The sequence below is a fragment of the Lepisma saccharinum genome, chromosome 14 (genome assembly GCF_977018435.1).
Source record: "Lepisma saccharinum chromosome 14, izLepSacc3.1, whole genome shotgun sequence".
NCBI classification, from domain to species: Eukaryota; Metazoa; Arthropoda; class Insecta; order Zygentoma; family Lepismatidae; genus Lepisma; species Lepisma saccharinum.
In genome coordinates, this window is record NC_139242.1 from 61581646 (window position 1) to 61609350 (window position 27705).

The following is a 27705-nucleotide window of genomic DNA, read 5'->3' on the forward strand; positions in this document are numbered from 1 at the left end:
GTCAACATGTAAAAGTGTAACAAAGATCATTGAGATAAAGATACAAATTTTCTGACACAGTGGCAATGAACTGCCTTTCATGCTGAAACCAATTCTTATTCTGATAATACGAGCATAGGCAAGGCTTAGAGAATATTATGACAGTTCAAAATCCAATTTTGTCTGTATTAGGGTCTCAGAACCCAGTAAAATGTGGATATATTCCATATGGAGAAGTGTTAATATTGCTGCTTTGTAATCAGGGGCTCTGGGTTTGAGTCCTGATAAAATGTGTAAGATTGAAATACATACAACAAAATAATATGCCCACACATGAGATATTCACTGCTAGCTGATATACAGTTGAGGTTTCAAAGCTGGTAGAGTGTCTGGGCCTCTCTGACAGCAAAGTGTTGGTATTATTGCTTTGTAATCAAGGGGCTTCTGCGTTTGAATCGGCCCTCTAGAATTGCTCCGTGACTCTCTCATTTCTTACATCATAAACATATGATTTTTCCCCTATGAGAATAACACTACATATGGTGTCATCGGGGAGTGTATCGTGGAATTCACAGATAATTTTAATGTTTGTCCTGTCATTCACCACAATTTGTTTCCTTTTTGAAGTGTTAATGACAAACATGGGCCTCTGTGCTTTGAATTCATCTGGTGTGTAATACATGTCAGTATTGCCAGTAGTGACTCTTTTGTATGATGAAAATGCCTCATATAATTTGAGGAAATCATCCTTGGACATGTCTAAATTATAATTTTCTCTAGGAAATACCTCATTTCTGCCATTTTTAAGATATATGTTCTTGATGTTGCAGTTATCAAATTTACTTGAATTTTTTTTTCTTGATTATTGTGTCTTCCAGTCTGAAACAGTACCACCACAAAATCCGGCATGTCGTATTGTATACTGGAGAATGAATTTGTAGCATCAAACTCATAATAAGTACCAGTTGCGGGCTTCTGTACACATTGATATGTATAAAATTGTAGAGGAATCTGTGGATTTTTTATTATATCAGCTTTGTATTTAAGAGCATAACTGGCCTCATATTCAACAACAGGGATTCTTAGCTCCATAGTCTGAATAATGCATTTGCCTGCATCTGGTAGGGTATTAGGCAGAGCTTCCCCTGTAGAGTTTAATGCACTGTACCTCATCAAAGCATTATCATCATTTGCAGCTCTTCTAAATGTAATTCTTAAACCACCCTTCCACATAATATCTTTGTAATCTGAGAAGAATCCTGGCAACAGGCGCATCGGGAACAGCAATGTGTGGCTTTTAGATAATATTTTATCACCAGCCTCAAATCCACCTATTTTGTAGTAAGAAGCCTCGGTTTTGGATAATTTTAATGTGGCCAAAGCTGTGGAGGTAATGCCGGGATAATCTATTCTGTTTATAACAACACCATGCTTTCTGATCTCAATTTCAGAGAACAGATGGGGCACAAAATTATCAACCAATCTTATATTTGAATTTGCCGGATAATCTGTTCCATCGAGCTTTACAACATCAAATTTGATGTATAGATCTGCTCTGTGGGGGTGTATAAAGCCATCCCCTACATCAAGATCAACCTCAATCTCTGTGTTGGGTTGATTTAAATTTGCAAATGTCCTCCTGTTTGGGGGAAATGATTGTAGCTCATAACTCTCAATATTTTCCATTTTTTTCTTGTATGTATTTTTATTTAAATATTAATCTCTATGATAGCAGTTGTTGTGGCTCCAGCAAAATCAACTAATTCTTCTTTTTCATTAGTGACCATCAATTCAATATAATCTATTCTATTATGGCACACAGGAAAATATAATGTTGGGGATGGATTGTAGATGATGGGCTCCATAAATTCAGAATTAGGTTTGAATGTTGCAATGATGCCGGTTTGTTTGTGAGTGCCTATGCCATTTGATTTGGTGATCATACCCTCAGCCACATTACAGTGAATATTCAGTGTCTCTATGGCTAAGAATTTAGGTATATTAATAGCAGTGTGTTTAATGGCTGGTTCAAGTTTTGTGTTGTTCTCAAAGCCTAACAGCTCTCCTATAGTACCCAGATCCACTGTTTCTGTAGCAGATACAATCTCTACTCTGTGAGTGACAGAATTTTGACTTAACACTACACCTCTGGGTAATTGAGCATTTAGAGTGGATAGATTATATTGCCCTGGAGTGATGACAATTTTTTGATCCCCTACTGCAATTGTGTTGTTGTGGTGTGTAATATTAGGGATCAAGTACATGCCATAAAATGCTCCGAGAGCTATTGTTTTGGGATACACTATATCATGTAATTTGAGTTTCAATATTGAATTTTGGCTGGTGAGATGGAATACCCCCATGATGTTTTAAATACCACAAGGCTTTTTGAAAATCTTCAATTGATGGTTTATTTATTTGAGACATATATCTAAGAACAGATAAACACAATTGTCCGCAATTAACATCTTTGAAGTTTTGAACACGGGCATTATTGTAATAAAGATTAGTTGAATTTAGATATTTTATTAAATTTTCAGGTGGAACACCTCCAAATGAATCAAACACAAATGCCTCATTTTTTAAATATTTAAGATAACAGATCCAGTGAGTGCCCTGATTTTTGTACTTATCCAAATTAACAATGCCACACTCTTTGTTGAGTGGTTGTTCTGGTAAAGAATCAGACATGTACACACCTCTAAAATGTTTGATGCCCAGTGGCTTGATTAAAGCTTCAATATCTTGGTTTGTAAGCGGCTCTTGTTTTTTTTTTTAAACTTATTCATGGCTCTCTTAACACCTTTGCCTTGTTTCTCAATGGCCAGGTTATGGCGCTTCAACTCCCCACAGCCCCGAGAGCAGCTAAGATGGCAGGGATGGTAAATATGAATCCCCCCACATGTGATTTTTTTCTTGATTGCTGTAATTTTTTTTAATTGGGGGGTACTAAGCAACAATTTCATACCATGTCCCTTTGCAAGACAAGAATTTTTTTTCTTGCGCTGCTTTTTGGTCAAAAGGCCATCAATAGTTTTAAGAGATTTAAGACCTGCATAAGGTATTTGATACATAAGACCCTTGGCCTTCATTGTAGGTTTATTATATACATATTCACAACCCCCACCCCAGTTTTTGTTTGGTGCTCATAGCTATGGTGGTTCCCAATGCTGCTATTTTTTCACTTAAAGAAGCATCTTTGCTTACAAATCTACCAAATGCAGCCTCTTCTAATTTCTTGTCTGCAACATGTCTCTTGTCAAGATCAGAATGTGTGTTGTATGCTATGTCATGGTCTCTACAAGCAGCATCTAGGGGATTAACACCAGGATCACCTCTGTTTAATCTATGGTCCAATTTTGTGCCTGGACCACAATACTGATAGCCTGGAAGGTGTAGTTCAAATGGCAGTTTGTTTATAATGTCATTAACCAAGCCCCGACCCTCAGAAATATTCCAAAATTTAGGTGGTAGAGTATTAATAATTTTTATAAGATATCCAATCCCCTTAGTGTCATTCACTATAAAATTAGACAATTTTGTGCTTATCATGTCCATAATTCCAACCTTTTCATTGTAAAAATTGTTGTTGCCAGCATTTTCCTCCCCAGCTATCACCAATAACCTATCTACAAGTTTCCTGACATCATCAACCCACACAAATTCTTTAGGCAGGGTGTTGTATTGTTTGATTCCACTGCCAGTCTTGATCTGAGACCATATGGGCTTGATTAAATTATTGTATTTTGCCCCACTGCTAGACTTGACTCTTTTTTGTGTGGGATCATTGTTCTGGTATAGAGCATCTGATTTTATTAATATTTCTTTGTAATATTCATAATCTTGATCTGTATAGCTGCCAGGCCTTTTCCTAGTCATCAGTTCCCACAATCCAGGTGTGCCGGGGTACTTAACAAAAGCACCTTTTTCTCCAAGACGAGATTCTGAATATACAATCAGATCATCTCCCATAAATGTTACTCTGAAATTGCCAATTCTATGTATGATGCTACCATCACGGTCTGTGTCAGGATATAAGCCAAAAACCTCATCTTTGTTGTCTTTAGATGTGCTTAAATATTTTTGAGCAAGAAGACCCAATTCAATAGGATCCTGAGTAGATTCAATTCTTCTAGGAGCAATAGGACTAGGTGTATGAATACTGGAAAGTGGGGTGAATGGATAATCTAATATGTTCCTTGCAACTACAGGTACAAGCTCTGTGATCAAATTTTGATTTTGCTCTGTAACAGTTTTGATATTTTTACCTAATTCACTAATAGCATCAATTATAGGCTGTTCTGTTTGTTTGTGTTTTTCATAGATTCCCCGGTTCTCTGATTTCCATCCCTTAAATCTTTTTACAAGATAATCTCTTAATTTAAGATCATCAATAATTGGCCTTTTCATGGTTATTTATTTATGTTTCAATGTCTAGAAAATTGTTGATTTTATTTCTGTATTTGCCAGTATTAGGTGTTCTTGCCATATCAATTGTGACAAACCCATAACTGTCCTGGTTCCAGCACTTACTGCAAATCTTGGAAAAATCATTGTAGCTCAAGTCCCCACCTACATATTCATCATATATGTGTTTGAGGTTGGAATGATCTTGATGAAACACACATATAAAATTGCTGTTGTCTCGGATCAGCTGCTTCGGTATTTTTGAAAAAGTCTGTGCCAGGTAGAAGCAATCAATGTTATTGTGTCGGCCCTGTGTAAAGAAATTTCTAACCTTGTTTTGATTATCCAGTATAATGTCATCAAACACAACAACAGAATTATCGAGACATTCATGGAGTGGCTTAACATCTGGTTCAAAAGTGGCTATATCCAATCCATCATATAGCTTCATCAGCTGCTGATATTTTAATTGTTCCAAGCTCTTAGAGAAGATATACAAGTGCCTGTTTTTCCAGTCTAACCAGTTGGGTGCCAATAAAAAATTATCAACCATTAGTGTAGTTTTACCACAAGCAGATGGCCCAACAATAAGACACCTAATATTATCAGGCAGCAACTTGCCATTTCTCTTAATCTGCTGTTCAGGTTCTGGTAGACTTTTTATAACATCCCAGGTGTTCATATTATCACTTTGTTTGCATCGATCCAGCTGTGTTCTGGAAGTCCTAGCCATTTGACAAGTAACTTGCTGCCTTTTTTGCGGATGATTTTTTCTATGAGATATGTGTCAGGCTGTTTAGTTTTGCTGAGCTCTTGTTCATAGAACCGGCCTTTGAGAATTTCTCCTCGGTGGTCTTTTATTATATATGTGTTAAGGGTCCCAGGTTTAACTTGAACCACTGTAAATAATTCAGTGCTCCAGTTTCTTGTAAAACCTCTTTTGAATAAGTGCTTATATTTGCTGATTCTTACTTGATCACCCACCCTGTATTTGGCCTTTCTTGTTGTTGGCTGGTATCTAGGATAATAAACAGTGCTGATCAATTTTTGCTCATCAGATGAAGTTACTTCAGAGGGTTTCATGTTGATTGTGGAATGGACCGAGTTGTTATATTTATGTAGAAGTTCTGGAAGAATATTAATCCATTTATAATTACCTTGAAGTGTAAATTGTTTATACATAAGATTTTTTAGGGTTTTGTTGAATATCTCTACAATTGAGGCCTTGAGATCACTGTAACTCGAATAATATTGTATTGCCTGGCTTTTAATAAATTGTTGAAACACTGAATTATAAAATTCTTTGCCATTATCTGTTTGCAAATAGCGCGGTGATCTTCCACTCTGATTGATGATTGTTCTGATGGCTTCTGTAACACATTTTCCAGTCTTGGATTTGAGTGGCACAGCCCAGGCAAATTTTGAAAATGTATCTATGATAGTGAGTAGATACTTGTAGCCCTTGTTGATTTTGTCTAAGTTTTTCAACTGTCCACTTGCCATCTCAATCAAGTCGCTCTGCCATAAATCATCTATGCCCTTTGTGACTACTGGGAGTCTCTTAAAATTATGTCGGGCTTGTCTGTGTAATTCATCAACAATAATTTGTCTAGACATAATATGTAAACAAGAATATTGCAACTATAGGGTGTTCAGCAGCTGATACTACAGGATTTTCTAAATATAATTTGTCCCCTATTTGTATTTTAAATTCCAGAGCGCCATCATCTTCAACATATGCTGTTTCTAATGTATTGGGATCTGTAAAATCCTCCAATTCTACACTGGTGATTTTCACTTTGTTATCAGCATTTGTTATTGATAAGGTAGGGTAGTGGTGTGCCTGTGGTTGAAGCCAATATTTGATCTTGATTGGTCTCAATGTGCCCCCAACAAAAAATTGGTAATAAAATTGTGCAGGGGACAGCATATATATTTTGCCGCCTGGTGTAAATGGAGAATCATATTCTTTGTTGGGGATGCTGTACAATTCAAGAATTACTGTATGTTTAGGATTTTCAATTATGCCTGTTATTTCATTTTCTGCTGTGAGCAATCTACTTGTTACAGATTCAAGATGCTCATTGATAGTCCTAACAACATCATCATGGCCTGGCTTGATTTTTATGTCCACAACAAGTTTCTTGTATTGTTGCACAATTTCTTGTAGCTGTGTGGCAAAAACAGACAAAGCATTTGCTTGATTGGATTCCATGGTCCCTAGCTGTTGCTTGATATTAGCCACAATTTGCTGTAAATTTTCAACAACTGCCAATTTTGAAATTTGAGCAGTAAGATCATGGACCTGTCTTCTGATATCCTCAAACAGGGCATGCAGTTCATTAATATGTTGATTAGTTGGAAGAGTGGCCACTGTCTGAGTGAGATGTTTGATCTCTGCCTGGATATTCTTGATATCTTCTGATTTCAATATGCGATTCACTGCTCTCTTAATATTTTTAAGTTCCTGTGATGTAGGCAGATTTGATACTGTATTTTGCAAAGATTCAAGTGCCAATTTTACATTGTTTAATTCAGAAGCATCAGCCACATTTTGCATAGCATTTTGGAGCAGGGCTATATCTGCCTGAGTGGGTGTGGATTGTTGTAAAATTTCAAGTTTTGTTTGGATATCATCGATCAAGTGATGAAAATGAGATAGTTCAGATTCAGTGTTGAGGTTTTCAAGCTTTGTGATTTGGTGCTGGACACTGACAAGGGTATCTACAATACCGGGCAGGCGGGATTCTTGTACATTTGCCAAATCACTTTGCACTGCTGCTATTGTACCTTCAAGATGGGTTATGGTACTTTGAATTTTTCCAAAATCTTCATATGTTTCAAGTTGCAGCTTAATATTGGCCACACTCAGAGTTATTGCACTCAAAGCATCAGAAGATGGCAAATTGTTCATAAAATTTTCAAGTGTCTCAATTTTTTCTTTAACCTCGGCTATGGCATTGTTCAAGGGGTCCAGATTAGGTATCTGTAATGATTGAATCTGTTCTTTTAGAGTGGAAATCACTAGATCAAAATCTTCTTGTGATTTTATGCTTTTGACAATTGTTTGGAGCTGTGCCTGGACATTATTTATTTGCTCTTCCAATTGTTGTTTCAATTGCTCAGAGTTGGTGGCCTGGGTCTTAAATTTGGTTTGAAGAGCTGCTACAGCCTCTTCTAAACTTTGAAAATTATCCAATGTGGCCAAATCAGTATATTTCTGAAGCAATAATTTGAGTTCAGAATCAATTTTAAGAAGAGGGTCCATGCATTGTGATTGCAAATTTGTAATTTCTAATTGAAGACTGGCATTGAGTGTAGTTTGTAAAGCTTGTAAATCACTTCTCAATTTCTTGACTCTGACATCAAGCATCAAAATCTCATCACTGTGATCTTCATGCCTTGTATGGCCAAAAATATCATTAGGCATTTTTGTTTTAGTGGTTATTTATTATTGAATATCTGATTCTTAATTCTATAAAAAAGGGTATAAGCTTGTCATATGATCCCGGGACCTCAATATATAAGCAGTCACCAGCAGAAACAGTATAAACAGTGCCAGAAATCATGTTTGAGTGCTTAATTCTATAAATATTTCTCCCTACTGAAATTTTAACATCACCCTCAGGAGTTGTAATAAATTGTAATTGCCCACCTACAGGTAATTGGTAATAATTTAAATTATTGTTAAATATGTACAATGTTTTGCCTGTTTCATCATCAACATCTGTAAGTATGCTGTTCAGATGAATAATTAACAAAGCACTCAGTTTAGATATCATATCAGAAGAGGGTTGTGGTGTTGGCAGCTCCATAATAGCCTGTTTTTTGAACCCAAATAAGTTCATAGGTATGTTTATTTATTTCAAATCATGCTCTGTATTTGGGCATTGATTCCCATTTTTCAAATCACAATGACCCCATGGTAAAGTATGTATGCCACATGATAAAATGCATCTCTTATCATCATGTGGGTCCAGAGCCACTTTTCTTACAATATTGCTAGTCAATAAGTGATCCACACTCTGAATTCTGGATTCTGATGTTCTGATGGTGCTACATGATTTGAGGCAATTTTTGTAATCTTCAAATTGGAGCTCTTTTTCCACAGTTACTTTGCCAATGCCCTTGGCCTTTTTGGCAACAACACCACTACATGTTTCAAAACTATACATCTTGGCCCTTAACCCAGCAAATGCCACAATAACATCACCAAGTGTCTCATCTTTTAACTTGCCAGGCACCTTTTTGTTGTGGGGTTGAATCTTTGTATGTTCACTGGTATCAAAATATTCAAGCAATTCAGGCTGGGACATATCTTTATAAACATCTTCTGTTTGAATATCAAGAACAAAACTATCTGTATCCATGTACATCAATTTTACACGATCCTTATAAAAAGGCTTCAACACATCATAATACAATTTTAACATGTGTAATTTGGCCAATTCCAATATTACAGCCCCTACATAAATAGGTTTATCAAACTTAATTTTTGTTTTTTTCATGTTGAAAAGTGCCATATTTTCATCATAAATTCTTCTATAATTGAAATTAGGCTTTGCAACCAATTTTTTGCTCAGGCTGGGGTCAGTAATTATTTTAACATCGGTATGTTTTCTGACATTTTCAATAGTTTTGCCATACACAGAATTGACCATCAATTTAAACAAGGCCTTATCAAATTGGCTCATTGCAGATGTTCGAAGCTCTGTGTTTGTATTAATATATGGTTTCAACCATTTTAAGTGCCTGAACCTCAAAACTTTGCCAACTTTGCTCACTTGGACACCATGATGCATCAGGAACTGGAGGTTTTTGTAATATATGACATAACCCTGTTTTGGCTCCAGTGTCATCATTAATTTCTTCTGTTTAGAGCCAGGTGAGCACTGAACCTCGGGAATTGGGGGCAGATCAGAAAATTTGTTGTGTAAATCATCAGGAATTGTCAGATCAACCTCTAAGAAGAGGCCATAGTTACTGTCATCAAAATTCTTAAGATCTTCAATATTAAAATCTTCGACCCACTCAAGCCCTGCATATGGCAGTTTATCCATCATGGCATAACCATACAGGCTGTTTGCATCCACATACAATATATAATTTGATGGCAGTGCTGGATCATAATCAGGAATATATTTGTTATTAGCTCTGGCATATCTCTGAGAGCATTGCACCATGCCTCCTCTTATACATTGTTCCATAAACAGATACATGTCTTGATCTTGGATCAGATCCAATTGCATTTTAGTGTTTAAAAACATTGCAGACCATGCTAGCCCCGGAGCACTGTAAAAATACATTGGATCCAGTTTATAATTTTGCATGGAAGATTTTCTGAATGCTTGCAGTATATCAGCTAAGAGGGTCACATCAAGTTTTAAATATGCCATGTGATAATCACCAAATGTCTGGCATTTTAAATTGTTCCACATCAATTGGGCATGGTGATAATCATCATCAGTGATTCCAGATCCTCTGATTTTGCTGTAAAACTCTTCTTGTGGTGGCAGAGAACACTCATCAAATTTAGAAAAATCTGTAACATAATCATATGGATATACACCCTTCCGCCTAATTAATTTCAGGTCCTGATTTGGAAACAAGGCACATGTGATTTTGAATTGATCATCAGATAATTGAGTGGCCAGTGTAGCCAGGCTAGCCGATAAAATTCTGTATGAATCAAGAAATCTTATGTGAATAGGAACACCATTAACTTTAATTATTTTGCTAATAGCAATATATTTCTCATCATTTTCAGCTAAAATATTTAAATTCTGTTTGTCAAACCCCTCGTACCTGATCAAATGATGAAAATCATAATTGGATGCTCCATGGCAAAATATTGGGACAAATTTTGGTCTCTGGATCTTAATATTACAGCTATTACACAGGGCCATTTTGAATTTACCATCTGTATGAGAATGGTGTTTCACCTTGATTTTTGTATCTGAAAATTCAGAATCACATACCGGGCATTTTTCTGCATTGTTGAAATCTTCAATCTGTTTCTCTGTTAAAGGCAACATAGGTTTTGATTTTAATAAGATATTAGATGCTATGTCATAGCACTCATTTTCTATTCTATGTGCAAATTTTTTGATGGCATCTGGTCCCTTGTATGAATCTTTTTTACTAACTACACCATCCTGTACAATCACATAATAAAAGCTGGAAGGTTCATGTAACTGGTATGGTGTAATTGAAGATTCTTCAGGGTCTGGGCTACAGAATGCAAGAGGTTTGAGATTTGATTCAAAATCACAGACTATATATGCTGGGTGTTCCAACAAGGCTTCAAACTTTTTGAATTCTGCATTTTCTCTTGGATTGGGCATTACCATATGAACAGGTTTATAGTTGCCACAGTATTTCAGATGCTCAATTAACTTGTTTTTAGCAATTTCTGCATTCACTTCCCGAACCCTATTCACCATTTTTTGACCATCAAATACAGTTAAACATCTTCTGCACAACTTGAATATTGTATTGGATTTGTCTAGTTGTGTTCTCACTAAAGCTTCAAGATTATGTATCAGAGTGTAATGATATGTGCCATCCTCTTCAATTAAGAGCAGATCAATCGGAACAGCAGAATCATCATCAAATGTACTGATTCTGAGAGGTGCTATCAAGCAATTGCCACGGCCAGTGGAACAAATAAATACATTAATAGATAATTGTTTGCCATTGATATGCCTGGCCTTTTTTTCAAATTTATCAATATTCTGAACAGACGTTGGATATTCTAAACCCTCCATTGCGTCATCGAAATTGTGTTCATATTGTTTATAATAACTTATTCTCTCAGGGTTCCTTAAAACTGGATACAAAGCAGCTAAAATACACCACAAAAAGCATTTCTGGTCGGTATTTTCAATATTGACCACGGCTCTTTTGTTTTTAATATTGGCAGGTAATGGCAGATATGTAGAACCTTGTAATGGGCTGAATTCAGAAATATTAACATATAACTTGTGTGGAGAACCGCATAGGCTCCATCCAGACTCTTTTCCAGCAAATTCAGTGTGTTTAATATTCAATTGATCTATCAAACTGCTTATTATTTTGTCTGAATTTGTATTTGAATATACCGGTACAGTTTCTGTTATGTGGGGCTGTGTAAATTTTGTGCCGTTTGGTTTCTTATATTGTGTAAACAATTTGAGGGACAGCTTATAAGAGCCATTTTGTGCATTTAGAATTGCCTGCACATCAGGATTTACATTGTTCAAAAAATTCTTAATACCACATCTTGGCTCTGATTCAAACCGGTAATCCCTTAATTGGCCATTAAAACTGCTATGGATAGGTGGTGCATAGCGTGGCTGCTTTGCGGGTCCAGCATTAACAGGTGCTTCATGCTTCCTTTTCAGACCAGATGTAGATGGTTGTGGGGGCAATATTGATGACTGTACATAAGAATTACACTTGTGCCATTTGTAATATGCCTTGCTTAATATTTTATGGCATCTTGGACACATTTTTGTGGTTTTTCTGCATTTCTTAGAGTCACAAATATGCCGGTGCCTAGACCAATTAGAACTAGATATATTTTTATTACACTGATTGCAATATTTTTGTTTTGGCATTTTTATTGTTTATTTATATAAAATTTCCTGGTCCAAAAAAACAGAACTATGGACAATATGCCAAAACAATTATAACAGCAGAGAGTGGCTGAGCTGGTGTTTTTATACCCAGACAACAGCAATAACTAGGCTCTGGTGATCCCCTATATAAAATAATTTTGCTTTTTTATGCTGTTGAACAACACTTTTTACCAGGTTTCAGATCTGGGAGCTATCAGTTGTATATCAATTAGCAGTAATTATTCTCAAAATCTCACGTGTGGAGATATTATTTTGCCACACGTATTTCAATCTTACACATTTTATGAGGACTCAAACCCGAGCCTCTTGTTTACAAAGCAACAATATTAATATTTTGCCATCAGGGGAGGCTTCACATTTTTATAAGGACTCAAACCCAGAAGCCTCCTGATTACAAAGCAATAAAAACCATGGGGTTATGCACCACATTCTACTGGATCTCAGAACCCAGGAGTTATGAGTTTTATATCAATATACATAGTGGAATCAATCTGAGAGGGGGCTCATCTTTTCTACACTAGAAATCAAGATTCCTGGGATTTTGACAGAAAAACACACTGTAAACAATAAGATCATATGAGTACTTTGGCATTGTTTTAAGTGTAGGCAAATCTGTCTGTTGAGAATTCTTCTTTTCTACACTAGAATTCAAAATTCATGAAATTTAAAAACATATCACACCTGAAGAATTGGGGCATATGCTCCTCTTGACATAATTTTAAGTGTAGGCAAATCGGGCTGTTCAATCATTTGAGCTCTTCTTTTCTACACTTAAAACAAATAACCTCTTCTTTTCTACTGAGTTTATAATATTGTAAATCCCACTACTCATTTTACAGCATCTCAATTGTTTTCCGATTCGATAACAATTGGAAAGTTGTCTTGTGTAGTTGATTGTGCATTGTTTCGTTGTTTGGATTGTTAAATTAACGTCGCATTAATTAGCTTTAGACCAATCGTAACAGAGGGAAGCGAGAGCACAAAGAAAGGGAAAAAGACAAGGGAGACACTGTGGCTCTTTTAAAGGTAGCATTCCGTGAATACGACTGAAGTGACTGCAGAATATTATAGATAAAATTTGCTTCGCTTTTTCCTAAATTCCTGTTTGTTAGTTACTTCGGTTTTCTTCTACCACTCGCGTTAATCGTATCGGTGAGGAAGAATTATAAACGATGGCACAAAAAAATGGATGCCTCTCGCACGGTTCGAACCTATGACCACAAAATATTGTCTTATATTTAAAATTTACGCCAAATATGGTTTGTCACGTAGAAATTTTCGGTCGTCTCTTTCTCAAGGCGTTCCATTGCCTCTCCGATGGCGTAGTGGTAACGTCTTCGCCATGTAATCAAAGGCTTCCGAGTTCAATACCAGATAGAGGAACATATGGTTCGGATCCCACTTTAATCTGTAGGTCCAGTGCATAAACTGAACTTAAACAATTAGCGTATTAAATGTGGTCTGCGACGAGAACCATCATTTCAGTGAACCTTCTTGACAATGACTCTAGTATCACTCGAAATAATATTTCCTTACGAGTAGCTGTTGTAAAGAAACCAGTTCCTGAAATTTTCTTCTGGAGGCCTCGTAGCACCGAGCTGTTTGATGTGGCTGGGGCATGAGTCATGTGACTCATGCTATCAATGCTCAATCCTTCCCGAGAACTCAGATCCACCAGACAAACTTGAGCGAAAATTTTGTTATTTGGGTTACATAACCAACAGATTTTAAGACGTTACGAAATTGTAGGTCCCGTGGCCCAGGTAATTGTTTCTCTGACTGTACACTCGGCAAAAGCGGGTCACTGCCACAAAGGCGTTCCCCGCGCATCTTGTTAGCCTGGCCTCACTCGGGTGTAATTTGGGTTGCATATCTACAGGAGAGCATGCAGAGGGCGGGAGGTGTTATTCCGCCTTTACCTTCTGACATTCAAAGCATAATGCACTACTGGAGCCTGGTGAACTAACGCTATTCCATCGTCGATGTTTTCTATGTAGGCCAATATTTCTATTCAAGGAGCTTCAAATTGTCCTCATAATGCTGGGTCAACGTTTGCCATTTTAGAGCACCAGCCGGGAATTGAACCTGAGAAGCTCGCATCAAAGAGACATGCGCATTCGGTTAGAGGAGCTCGCAATGAACTATTCTCCACCCACTGTAAGAATGAAGTTGCTCTTTCTCATCTATTTGTTCAGTTGTTTTCAACGCTTGAAGTGGAAAATGTTAGCTGGGAGGATGTTTGGTCGAGGCATGGGATAGCTTGGGGAATGCTCGTTCCTATGGTTTAACTCTAGGTCTCCGTGCCGCACGAGCACTTATTTTTATCACAAATTTCAAGAATCCATGTTGTTACTGAATCACTGCTTCCTTTGCTATGTTACTTATTAATTATAATAATTACAAAAATTACCATCATTATTAAAAAAATAACCAATTATTACACGAGTGTCACGTGCATATTTTACCATTCACTGCAACTCGCATAACTCTTATTAATTTTTCATTTTTTATATACATGCAGTTATATATTATAATAATTACAAAAAATACCATCAATTATCATGCCATCATTACCAACCAATTGTACACTTGTCACTAGCATGAGGGTATCGAAAAACACGCAATAGGGGTTCACACCACGTGAATTTTGCCTCCTATGCACCTTACATTTGTTTTTAGGAACAAAGCTAATATAGAAATATTGGGAACAGTCTAGGATTTTCGAAAATTTATAAAAAATTTCAGTTCGAAAATCGAAAAACTGACAGACCCCTTTATCACATGCACTGTATTACTAGGCGCAAGATTCCTGCACATCTGCGATTCGGAAAACCAATAGAATTTCTCAGGAGACACGTGCATTTGTTTACGTTGGCTTCGTTCTTACAGTGAAAGAAAATGGTAAATAAGAATTTCTAAATTCCAGTAATTGATTTACAGTCAACATGTGATAACTACTTTTTGTTCATGAAAGCATTCCGATAATCGTAGGTTCCAGACAGAATCCTACCCTTAAATACGGTTCCAGTCTGCAAGCAGCATTATTATTTTTCTTTTCTAGCTCTAGAATATTAATTTTATTTTATGAGTCCTTGTAAAATATCTAAACGAGTCGGTTGAACGTGGCAATGTTACGAACGTAACTCGACAATGAAGGTTACGAAAAAGGATACCATTGTTTAAAGAAATGAGAGAAGAGTTGCCAATACAGACAATAAGAGATTATAGTTGCTGTATTAAGTCTGAAAAGACTGATGCAATCTGAAGAAAGCGAGAGAAATGATCAACCCCGAAGAAACGTCATTGTAGGAAATTTTCATGAATGGCAGTAGGCAACCTTGAATAACGATCGGTTTGCTCTTGAGTCTGCGACGGTTAAGGCCGTGAAGGTAATTAATTAGTCAATGAATCAGCCGACTCAAGGTCGGATTACGTGAAGGTTTCTTGCTCCCGATGAGCTGTTGGTGAAAGAAAAAAGGTGATTGATATCACATGGAGTAGACTAGCCTTGTAATTAGGTCTCTTCGAGTTAGCTTCGGAAGAAATTTCCTTGGCATTTTCCGATTTTCTTTAAAGATTTTGCTGCACCAGTAGAATGTAGGAAATTGTCATTCCAAGATCGTCAGTCCTTAAATTCTTGGAAGTGAAGTTAGAATAACCAATCAGAAGCAGAGTTGCTGTTGTAATGGCGACTGTGGGCGACTAGTAACGTACCGCCTCGCGACTTCGGGTTTCCATAACTATTCTAGTGGAAGAAGGAAACAGTTTACTATGAAGAAAAAAGACACAATTTAAAGTGCACTTCAATAAAATCAACTGTTAATAGCAATTTAAAGGACACCATAAAGAGCAGGTCACATTAAAAATAAGATGAAACAGTTGGTATTACAAATACGTAATATATCTTGCTTAACAAGATCTAGCACTACCATATTTTTTCCTTATCTTCTTACCGTTATTGTTGATCATACTATGAAATTTGATTATTCTGGCCTTTAGTTGAAAGTGGATGTTTGTTGCTCTGTGCCTTTAGTTGAAAACATGCGATAAAATCGGATATATGTACTTATCCGGGAGACAAAAATAATGTAACTGATATGAAGACAGGTTATTCATAATGAATATATTTGTGCGACATGTACGTAAGTGTATGTAAACGTAAATGAGAATCCACTTATTAGTTTACATAGGTTCAGCGTGTCTACCGAACCTATACATACATTTACAGATAAACTATTTTTCATTCTTTCCTTTTCTTTCCTTGTCTTTTTCCTTTTTTCTTTATTTTTCTTTTCTTATCTTTTCCGTCTTTCTTTCCTATTTTCTTTCTTTCATTGTGTCTACCGAACCTATACATACATTTACAGAAACTAATTCTTTCCTTCTTTCTTTATTTCCTTCTTTCTTTATTTCCCTTCTTTATTTTCCTTCTTTCTATCTCCTTCTTTCTATCTCCTTCTTTCTATCTCCTTCTTTCTATCTCCTTCTTTCTATCTCCTTCTTTCTATCTCCTTCTTTCTATCTCCTTCTTTCTATCTCCTTCTTTCTATCTCCTTCTTTCTATCTCCTTCTTTCTATCTCCTTCTTTCTATCTCCTTCTTTCTATCTCCTTCTTTCTTTCTCCTTCTTTCTTTCTCCTTCTTTCTTTCTCCTTCTTTCTTTCTCCTTCTTTCTTTCTCCTTCTTTCTTTCTCCTTATTCCTTTCTCCTTCTTTCTTTTTTTCTCCTTTCTTTTTTTCTCCTTTCTTTCCTACTTTTTCATCGTGTCTACCGAACTTATACATACATTTACAGATAAAGTACGGCATGCCAAGATGAACAATTAAGCAGGAAATCAAGTACTAACGTAAGTTCATTTGAATGTAGTGTAGAAACCAAGCAAAATTAAATATTGCAAGCTAACGAGGTGTTGGCGGCTGTATCATAAACCTGCTCAAATATGTTCACCAAAAATTTATTTCAACCTCTCTGTCTGTACTTTAACTATAATTATAAGTTTGAACGAGTATTGTTAAACTGATGGTATGTTTCATTTACTTGCAGGTCCCACAACACTGAATATTCCAGGCATTAGCCAAGCGCTGGAGAGCGACCAACTCCAATCAATGCTCCGAGTGTTCTTTTTCCTCAGCAGAAACGGCAGGTCACCACGGAAGAAGAGATAAACCAGGCTTCGAACTCAGAATCGGTAGAAAAGGAATAGTGTATTTTCAAGGCAGCCGACATGACAGAAGAACGCCGAAGAAGCTCTCTTCGGAGCCCAAGGCTCTCCAGGGTAAGTTACTGATTTTATTGTTTGAATTTTTAATACAATCTTTTTGTTTTGTTTGCTTGTTTATGTTTGTTCTCCGTGGTCTCGATAGCCGAGTGCGTTTAAGTGGTAGGCTATTCGAAGCTCCCGGGTTCAAATCCCGACCTGGGTGTTATTTGTTGTCTTTTCATCAAATTCATCTAATTGTCTCTTGTCGTCGTCGCAATTAACGAAAAGTGGCAGGAAAGCGACGTTAAATAACGAGAATACAAATGAAGAGTCGGGGGGAAAACGAGTAAGTCAATTTTCTGTCCGATGGCGTAGGGGTAACGTCGTCGCCTTGTAATGAAGGTGTCCCGGATTCGATACCCGGTGGAGGCACATTGTGGTTCGGATCCCACTTTAAACTGTAGGTCCAGTCCAGATTATCCTTACTGTGCATAAAGTGGACTTAAATCAATAATTCAATAAATTTTCTGTGGTAAGTGAGATAGCGGTGTCATTTCTGGCCATGTTGTTGCTGTGCTAGACTTCAGAACACGCTTTCTTTCGTTTCATATATTTGACACTTCCATTATCAAAAATTAGAAAGGCTGAAGATTGAAGGTCCTCTAAATGAGAACGGGCATTCCTTAAATTTCATATACGTATGTAGAAGCATATGTTTTTTGTGCCTTTCCATTCACACATTGATTTTGATTTGCTTTATTTTACTTCGCTTTTTGTGCCACTTTTGGCTAATTTGCAAGGATGGGGATGAGTGGTGATTTGATGAATGGACACACACAAATACTCATGCCCAGGCCAGGATTCGAACCCGGTACCTTCATTTACATATCGAATAACGTTTTGTAATTAAAAAGTTTTTTTCTGAAGTTTGACGAGTTGACTTACCTGACCCTTCAAATACAAATTTATAATCCCAGATTTCGTATCAGAACGAGTCAAATACCATACGGTTATGTGCAAAAAAATACCCAACTTTGCTAGATGCGAAAGTCTGGGGATAGAAGTGATTCTGAATTCTGCGAAAACCTTGTTTTCTGCAACACTTCTAGCTTCTGGAAGAGTGATTCTCAAATATACGCATGTATTGCAGAAATCTGCTATTATTTGGCAACACTGCTGAAAAAGACCAACGTAAATTAGTCACGTCTTGAATACGTTATTGCCATCACGATGTCCATCAGTTGTCTGCATAATATATTCTGGAAATTGCAGTTTTCCAAAGTCAAACACGCTATACTCGGAGAAGTTACCTTGTTCGTGAGAGTAAACAAGCTTCGACATGGCTTGTATTTGGTCGGATGATAACCAGAGAGCTGTTGTTTATCTTTCCCGTTCACGCTTTTCATGCGCCGAGTCCTCAGGCTGTGCCAGTTTTGGAGGCAATGTAGCAGCTAGTCGATTGTTTGTATAGTGGATATTTGCGTGCTATCGATTGATTTATGCCTAATGCAAAGTTCAAGGAGAGGAAAGAAAAAAATGTATTGCCTTCAGTGGATTTAGTTTATTTAACATCGCGTTTCTTCCGATTTTGGCTAATCGTGACGATATGTGGCCTTCGTTAAGTTACAAATAGTAGGGATCACCTCTCGGGTCTCGTGCAAGCTGGAACAAATTATGCAAAAATAATTGTAACACCATTAAGCTTTGTTTGCATGATAACCAAAAACTCAATATGCTGAATAACCAAAAACTCAATATGCTGACCAAGGCAGAATTTATTTTATTTTAAAACATGAACTAAACGTTACGTTTCATACTTCTAGCAAGGTCTTCTTCAAATACAAATGAAATAAGGTACCAAACAGGAAGATATATATACACAAAAATCACTCCCCTCCAGACACAAGATTAATAGAAAGTTGTTTATCTGGAACATTCCTTTCCAGGTGTTCCAGCAGGTGGCCTTCTCCTGTCAACTGAAGTTTCACCTGACAGGCGATTTAGATAAACGCTTCCTTCAATCTGGAATGTGGTTGGACTCCTTGTCTCACACTATTTTTCCTTATCCTTTCTTTCTTCATTCCTCTTCCTTCTTTTCTCTAGCTTCACTCTTGTCCTTTCCACTCTTTCTAACACCTTCCATTATTTGTTTATCTTCAGTCCCCCATTCCAGTTCGTTTCGTCTTCTTCCCCTTTCTTCTCTATTTTCTTGGCCTCCTTCCATTTTCTCATTAGTACTCTCTTCTCCCTTCCTATCTGCTTAGCCTCATCCCACTCTGTTATGTCCTGTTTCTCTCGTGTGCTTAAAAATAATTGCCAAAATCAAACTAGCATTTTTCTTCTTGGGTAATTCCGTACCATTCCAACCAACCCTTGTCGCCTAACCATTTTTAAAAACAATCAATAACACTGGGGAACAAAAAAAAGATTTTATTTTGCGGCATAAAGTTTAATAACAGTTTCAGCACACAAAACAGCTGTGATTGCCAATTGTATGATTGGTTCAATTTAATTGACTCCAGTTATAAAAATAAACACACCATGGAAAATGTAGGAGGTAAAATTAACTAAACTAAACCCACAGCGCTACAGCCCTTGAAGGGCCTTGGCTTACCTACCGACTGCTGGTCTCCCTCCCACACTGTTCCTCCGTCACCTGTTATAGCGTAGAGATCTTAGACCAGTATTGGGGTGACGGGTGATCAGCCCGACGAACCCCCAGCCGTTGTTCTAGGTCTTCTCGACCGGGTTACGCTCACTCACTCACTCGGAGCTTCCCAATTTCCTCACGATGGTGGGTTGCCACCGGCCCTATACGTAGGCCGAATAAATTCCGACCAGAGCCGGATTCGAACCTACGCCGTCCCGCAGCGAACGATCTCAAGACGAGTGAACGCCTTAACCCGCTCGACTACGGAGGAGGACAGGAGGTAAAATTACTCTACGCTTTTCTCGGTAAAATATCAACATTTGATAATGGTCTGAAATTCACATTAAGAAATTTATTTATTTATTTGTACATTGTTGCTAGGCAACTTATGAAGCATTGCTAGGCAATATATCGGACACTCAACAAAGCTTAAGGAAGAATACCAAAACATAAAAATGGTTTTAGAAAAAAAATTGAATATGCTGAACATAAGTGGCTCGTGCGTGTGGATTTGAAGATGGTGAATCTTTTACTAGGACAGCAAAGTGGGTACACAAAGTATCCCTGTATCCTATGTTTGTGGGATAGTCGTGCTAGAGAAAGCATTGGACGATAGAAGTTTGGCCCCCCAGGGAAAATATTAGTAGGAAAAGCTAATATCATTCATGGACCGCTGATAGATAGGGACAAAATCATCCATCCGCCACTGCATATTAAACTTGGGTTGATAAAACAGTTTGTCAAGGCCTTACATACAAGTGGTGATTGTTTCAAATATATATGCCACACTTTTCCAGGACTAAGTATTGAAAAATTGAAGGCAGGAATCTTTGACGGACCACCACAAATTAGTACACATATAAATGATGCCAATTTTACAACTTACATGTCTTACATCGAATCTGAGGCCTTGTTGAGATTTGTGTCCATCGTCAAAAACTTTTTGGGGAATCACAGAGCAGAAAAGTACCCCGATATAGTTGGAAATATGTTGAAAAATTTTGAGAAATTGGGAGCTAATATGAGTGTGAAGATACATTTTCTACATAGCCACATTGACAGATTCCCTGAGAAGCTTGGTGATTTTAGTGAAGAACGGGAGAAAGGTTCCATCAGGATATAAGGATAATGGAAGAAAGGTACCAGGGACGGTGGGATCGCCACATGTTGGCCGACCACTGTTGGAGCTTACAGAGGGATTGTCCTAAAAAACAATACAGCAGGAAATCGTATAGAAAACATTTCACATAGTTTGTTACTTCATTGTGTACATATTTTCTTAATTATTACGATCATAGGCCTATATAAATTTATTTTTATAATAATGATTGTAATCACAAAAAGAAATATTAAATTGTTGTTGGAAGTTCATTTATATGTATGTCTTATGTTTCCGCCATTTTGGTTTAGTTGCATTTATTTCATAAATTAGAGCCAATTCAGGAAATATATTATTATATCATTATTCAGCAGCATGAAATTACCCTAAATTAGCTCTCAAACACTGTGCCGCAATTTCACTGTTCCCCAGTGTAATTTAAATCCTTCAAGTGTTCAAAACCGCTGTTAAAAATTTTTCCTCCGGCTTGCCATTGGATCTGGTGGCCATTTCGAATTAGCTGCATGCGTAGATTTTAGCATTTTCAGACGTTTATGAAAATCTCCGTAACTTTTGTCCTGTAATTCCAATTGTAATGATTCAGAAACTGTTTTCTTCAGAAATGTATGCTTTTCCTCTTTGTGAACAGATTTTTCTGTTTATAGTAATTTCCATGCTATTTTACAATCCGATGGACATTTTTAATTATTTCTAATTTTTTGGGCACAAAATAATCACAATAGGGATAAAACAAACCAAAATCATAACCATATTTTTAAAGTTTACTGTGCTGTGCTAAGTCCTAAAATTATTAATTAAACGTCTGAAGTGTTTGTCCTCTTTTTTTTTTTTCCATGAGGTACTAAAAATTTTCAAATTTTGAAATATCAAAAGTTTGACGCTCTGTAACTCAAATGGGGAACAGAGGTAAAATCTTAAATTTACACCATAATGAGATTTCTTCAGGCTCAACCTACTAAGTTTGGTGAAGTTATTCTTTCGAACAAGAAAGATATTAGAGATTAAATTTAACCAAAATTAGCCTCATTACAATATTAAATAAAACACATGTGGAATTGGGAAATCAATATAAGCAATTATTTTTCATTGTGATAGAACTAAAGATTTTTTATGTTCATTCCCCAACACACACACACAAATTTTGCCCCCCCCCCTTTTCTGTCGTTAAGATTAAGAATTGAAGTAATTATCTGAAATGCTCGACTACTTCCAAACCGTATTTTAGTTATTTTGCTAGAGACAACAATTCAAAAATAACGAAATTACACTACAATTTCTCTGCAATCGATCTGTTTACTGCGATAAGAATAGATAAAATTGATGAGAACACAAGCTAGTTTCTGGTGACGTTCTGCAGCTGCCACTTGCTCCGTGGCTATTTGTCAGTGCCCTGACGTAACGATTTATCACGTAAGATAGATCGTTCATCAGGACTACTCCTCAACCGAGCTTTGTATGAATTGTTAAGCAATATCTGGCCAAAGTCATAAGTCATAGATTGTTAACGGGGATGCTTGTACCGTTGCATTGTGGGATTGCCCGCCTTGCTGCGGATCCAGATTCTTGTTAGGTAGCCAGACCGATGCGACAAGCTGCACGTTCATAAACGTCTGTATCGTGACGCCTCGATCAGTTGTTCACGCATGCGCGGTAAATGTTTTTGCTTAAGTCTGAAGGGGCTTGTTTCGATGTGAAGTCGCAATGTCGCTTGTCGCCTACCGCTTGTCGTTTCGGTCTGAAAGCTCCCTAAAACGAACGCACTTGGCCCACATGACACGCAGGGGTATTTCAATTTTCGTTGTCGGTGGTAAACTGTGTTCAAATGCAGTCTGTCTGCGTCAAGGAGGTTTCAGATCGAAACTACAAGCGTCACCGGAGGTTCACACCGAAGAGAAGCGACACGTGCCCCTTCAGCCTATAAGCAAGCCTTTACCGCGCATGCGCAAGCAACAGACGGCGCATGCGCTTGGACGAATCCATAGTAAAATAGGGGTGCCGGCTTCAAGTGCAAGGCAGAAGTTGTCTTTGTTCCACTTCGAGAGGGATTGTTACGAGTTGAAACAGTCATCACAAAATAATTTTAAAAATCGATCGATAATATACAACGAAACTCATTAAAGATAAATACTGATTTGAAACCCACGGCGGAGTTTCGTGCCTGTTTCTACCTACTTCCCCTTCCGTGTTTGGAATCGTCCACTATAGCTAGACACGTCTTCCGTGGTCGTGAAGATTCGAGACGTTCATCTGAATGAAAATATAAAAAAGTGGTTATCTAGAAACATCCTTCCTCGGTGCTCGGGTAAAATTTGAAAATTTCCTAGCTACCGATTCTCGAGATAATCGTGACCAAAGTTACCCCATGAGCTTACTCAGACTTGACAGGATGCTCAAAATTTCGCCGGAGTATAAGATCACCTTAACGCCGGGCAGTAACTCCATCAAGTAGTGCGTTTACGGAGCGCACGTCGACCCAATACAGACACTCGGTCGAGCCAAAGTACACGTAGGTTGAAAAGATGATCAGGTGAAACTGATAAATCGACGCTCATGAAGGAAACACCCATGCTTAACCTGGAGTCCTTCCATTTGTTTCTACAAGATTTGAAGAAAGGTGGTGTAGTAGTATTCTCAACTGGTCTCCAGAAGCATCTCGTGTAACTGTCTATTATTTTAGCAGCAGTGCAACATATGTCTTTATCTTAAGCGTAGTTCTTTCGTCGTTCGTACATTGCTGATAGTCTGTGGGAACACCTGATGAATGAACTCGCTCTCTTCCGGAAGTTCTGTTATTGTACGATATTTGTTTCCAACTGTTTTGAAACGTTATAAGCACAAAAAATGTAAAACGTAAATTAACAATCTGTCCGCCGTGCCTGTTAATATACGACGTAAGCGCAGCTGTCATTTCTTATTATTGGCGATCATGACCGCTCTCCCGTAGGCGAAGAAAAAATATATCAGACAATTACATTTAAAATGTCGGAGCCAGTCAGAAGCAGTGCAGTAGTTTCGCGCTTTGACAGAGATGGCAGCACTGCACGTTTGATACGCTTCGATATACGTATGGGCTATTCGATAATCGAGGTGTCTTGTTCCCGTGGTGTGCCCTAGAAAGGACCAAAATTTCTAGAATATCACAAGTCTCCTTCGATGCGGAATTACGGAAACATTCTAATTTATTTTATAATTAAACGCCTCAAGAAAAGGTATAGCCAATATGTACGGCTTCTTCAATTTTGTTCGGAGACCATGACACTAATTAACAGTACCATTACAAATATTTAAAGCGATGGCGAATAGAGCATAACCGTGTCCGGTTCACGTGAATGCTCAGTTAAACATGTAATTGCCTTGAAAATGAAAGTGGGAAATCCACTTGATCGGCAATAGCGCAGGACAAGAAACTTCCAAGAAACCCATAAGAAATCAATGAAATGAAACTTCAATTCGAGTTTTACGTGACCAAGAGAGAGAATGGAGCTGTCATGAAGTAAAAATTCAATGGACAGAGCAAGAGATGTGTCCAAGCTGTTATACGGCGAGATGTTCGTAAGATAAATATCCAATTTATATTCCTCTCAGCAATGGTGACTTGCATATGACGGCACTCAACGGTACGTGTTTCCCATACTTTCTGCGCTTAGCGTGAGAATGCGACTTTCCTCTATTGCCTACCGGACTGCATAGAACATGTGCCACAGATTGATTTGGTTTTGTTTATTTTACTTCGCTTTTCCGCTACTTTTGGTTAATCGCGAAGATGAGGATGACTGATACAATGAAATTGATGAAGGGTACTCGCAAAGAGAACCTATCCCCAGGCAGGGATAGATTCGAATCTATAACACATGCAAGTAATTTGTTGATGCAGAAATTACAAAAATCATATTGCGTTTGAATATCCTTTTGATTGTACATCGTTGCGGACTGTGGTTCATAATATAATTTCCATCAGCGTTTGGAAGTATTTTTTTTTTCGAGCAGCGGTAACTTATAGTTTACCTCTTTTACCAGTTACTTTCTTTCCCAGACAAGTAACAAAGTAACAAATATGGTTTGTTGGAATAATAGAAATAAAATGTCAATCTTCCCGCATATTCCAGGTGGCCACAGTAAAAATTGCCCTAATCAGAGACTCCTGCAGCCTGTTCAAAGCAACGGATTGTGCGGCTATCGAGACCATGGGAAAGCGAATGCTGACGAAGAAATTAGTTCCAATTTTCAGAACCAGGTTGAATTGTGGCGCTGGAATCGGGTTCATAGTGAACAACATAGCGGGAAACGCTTCGTGCGACTGTCTTAGGTCCGCTATAGACAGTGAACATTTTCCTTAACATTTTTTCTTAACATTTATACCATGACCATAATGCTACTACCGTGTAAAGCGAGAAATGTTATGACATTTCAGGTGCCATGGCATTTTTCATAGCATAACCAATCAGAAGCGACCTCTAGGTCACGAGTGAAGATGTAATGGCGGCCGAGTGAGATGTAAACAATGTACCACTTCACATTTTTAAAAGCCGATAACTATTCAACTGAGAGGAATAACGTTTCGTATTAAATGGTTTTAGGTACAAAAGAATGGCGCTGCTTAAATACATACTTCATAGCGTTTACTGTACACGTATGGAAGAATATTTTAGCTCTTTAAATTGTAAACACCGTGCACTCACCATAGATGGTGTAACTCGATGTGCCTTTCGTGCTGTATCTATTACACATTGTAATCGCAAAAGCTAACTAAAATGTTCCTTGAAATGCTTTCGTGTAAAGTGATACCCTGCACTTCATTTTGTAGACTAACGAGGCTCCGGCGTCTGGACTCGCAGCCAGTGTATCCTCTATGGAAATGGTATTGTCTGCTGTCGCTTGTGTGTTTGTCCCTTCGTCCATCTCATTTTGTCATTGTTTATCCCCATCGCCGCGATTAGCCAAAAGGAGCAGAAGAGCTAATTTAAAATTTAATAAATCGATCAATCAAAACGTGTTACGTGACGTTCATAATAGGCTACAACTTTTTCAAGTATTAGTGTTTATTTTAACTTGCTAACTTCCATATATTCATATTTAAACTCGTGAGTTTCATTATCATTTCATGAAAATTAATGTTAAGCTTACGTCATGAAGAGGGCCTCCCCACTAGTTTCGCCACTAGTGGATTCACGGAGTATGGAAAAGTACAACGCCCCCATTCATACTGGCTACAGCTTAGAACAAATCTTCAATAAGCATAAGAGTGAAGAGCAGACATCCCTTGACATCATCTTCAATGTATGTAGCTGGACCTTCTAGATGACGTAGTGGTAACGTCGCCGCCTTGTAATCAAGGGTTCCTGGGTCGATGCCCAGTGGAGGTACATTGGTTCGGATCCCAATTTAAACTGTAGGTCCAGTCCAGATTATCCTTACTGTGCATAAAAGTGGACTTAGTACAGAAACTCAATCAATCAATCGATACATTATGGAGTTCAACAAATTAATCGCCAGCCGGAATTTTCGCAAATGTCATTTTAGGCCATATTATATTGGGAGATATTGATTGCTTTGATTTCTTTTGAAAAATATTTATTTGGTAACCAAGATCAACATATTCTGTCACTGAGGAAAACACCTGTGCATCACCTTATTGAGAAAGTTAAAGAAGGAAACCCTCATCAGAAGATAAGAGGAATATGTAGTATTTGCTACAAGATGTATGGCAGGGAAGCAGGGGCGCCGACTTGTCAAAATTATTGGGGGGGGGGGGTTCTGATCACTGAAATAAATTAATGAATGACTCACTCTCTCCCTTTTTAAGCTTTGGCCTCAGTGTTCGGAATCTCATAAAAGCCCATGAATTCCTCAAAACTATCAATTATTTTATTCACAGCTCGAATGCAGAATATTAATTGTCCACGGATGGACATGTCACAAGTTTCGTCAACCATAATAGCAAAATATTCCCGACTTTTAATATCTGCTACCACGGAGCGCAAAACAGATCTCCCTAATATATCAATGATCTCGTTCTGAATGTCATGTGAGAGCCGTTTGTAGACCGAACGTCTCATCCACTACCCTAGTTCATGCACATCGTCTTTTGAAACTCATTTTAGTAAAAATTTTAACAATACTCATAATTACATTCTTAGTATATAGTAATAAGTCATGTGTTTTGCTGTCTCTGGTCATAGCCCCCCAAAAGTTGATACAACATTTCAAATGAATATTTAAAGTTAAGTTCATGTGGCACAATTCAGAGTGCACTTTACAAGAGAAGCAAAATAATACAATAGATCCTCTTAAGCAAAATTATTTGGGGAGCTCCGCCCCCACATCGTTAACATTGGGGGCTCGAGCCCCCCAAGCCCCATGGAGTCGGCGCCTATACAGGGAGGGAACTATAATTGGTGGTAAACGTAAAATGGCCACTCGTGTGTACACAACTTGTGACAGTTGTAATGGGAAACCTTACATGTGCAGACCTTGCTTCAACAAGAAACACTGTAATGGGAAACGTTACATGTGCAGACCTTGCTTCATCAAGAAACACTGCAGTGGGAAACCTTACATGTGCAGACCTTGCTTCAACAAGAAACACTGTAATGGGAAACTTTACATGTGCAGACCTTGCTTCATCAAGAAACACTGTAATGGGAAACCTTACATGTGCAAACCTTGCTTGAACAAGCAACAATGTAATGGGAAACCTTACATGTGCAGACCTTGCTTCAACAAGAAACACT

General features: G+C 37.6%; 1 protein-coding gene across 4 annotated transcripts in view; it reads left to right on the forward strand.

Moving 5' to 3' along the window:
* Positions 1 to 27705, forward strand: part of Ae2 (anion exchange protein Ae2) — a 201188-nt gene that overhangs the window by 84200 nt on the left and 89283 nt on the right. For all 4 annotated transcript variants that reach the window (XM_083135766.1, XM_083135764.1, XM_083135767.1 and 1 more), the window contains one exon: positions 17048 to 17279. In XM_083135766.1, coding sequence (XP_082991892.1) covers positions 17229 to 17279 — 51 coding nt within the window. In that variant the 5' untranslated portion in view covers positions 17048 to 17228. The remainder of the gene's footprint in view (positions 1 to 17047; positions 17280 to 27705) is intronic.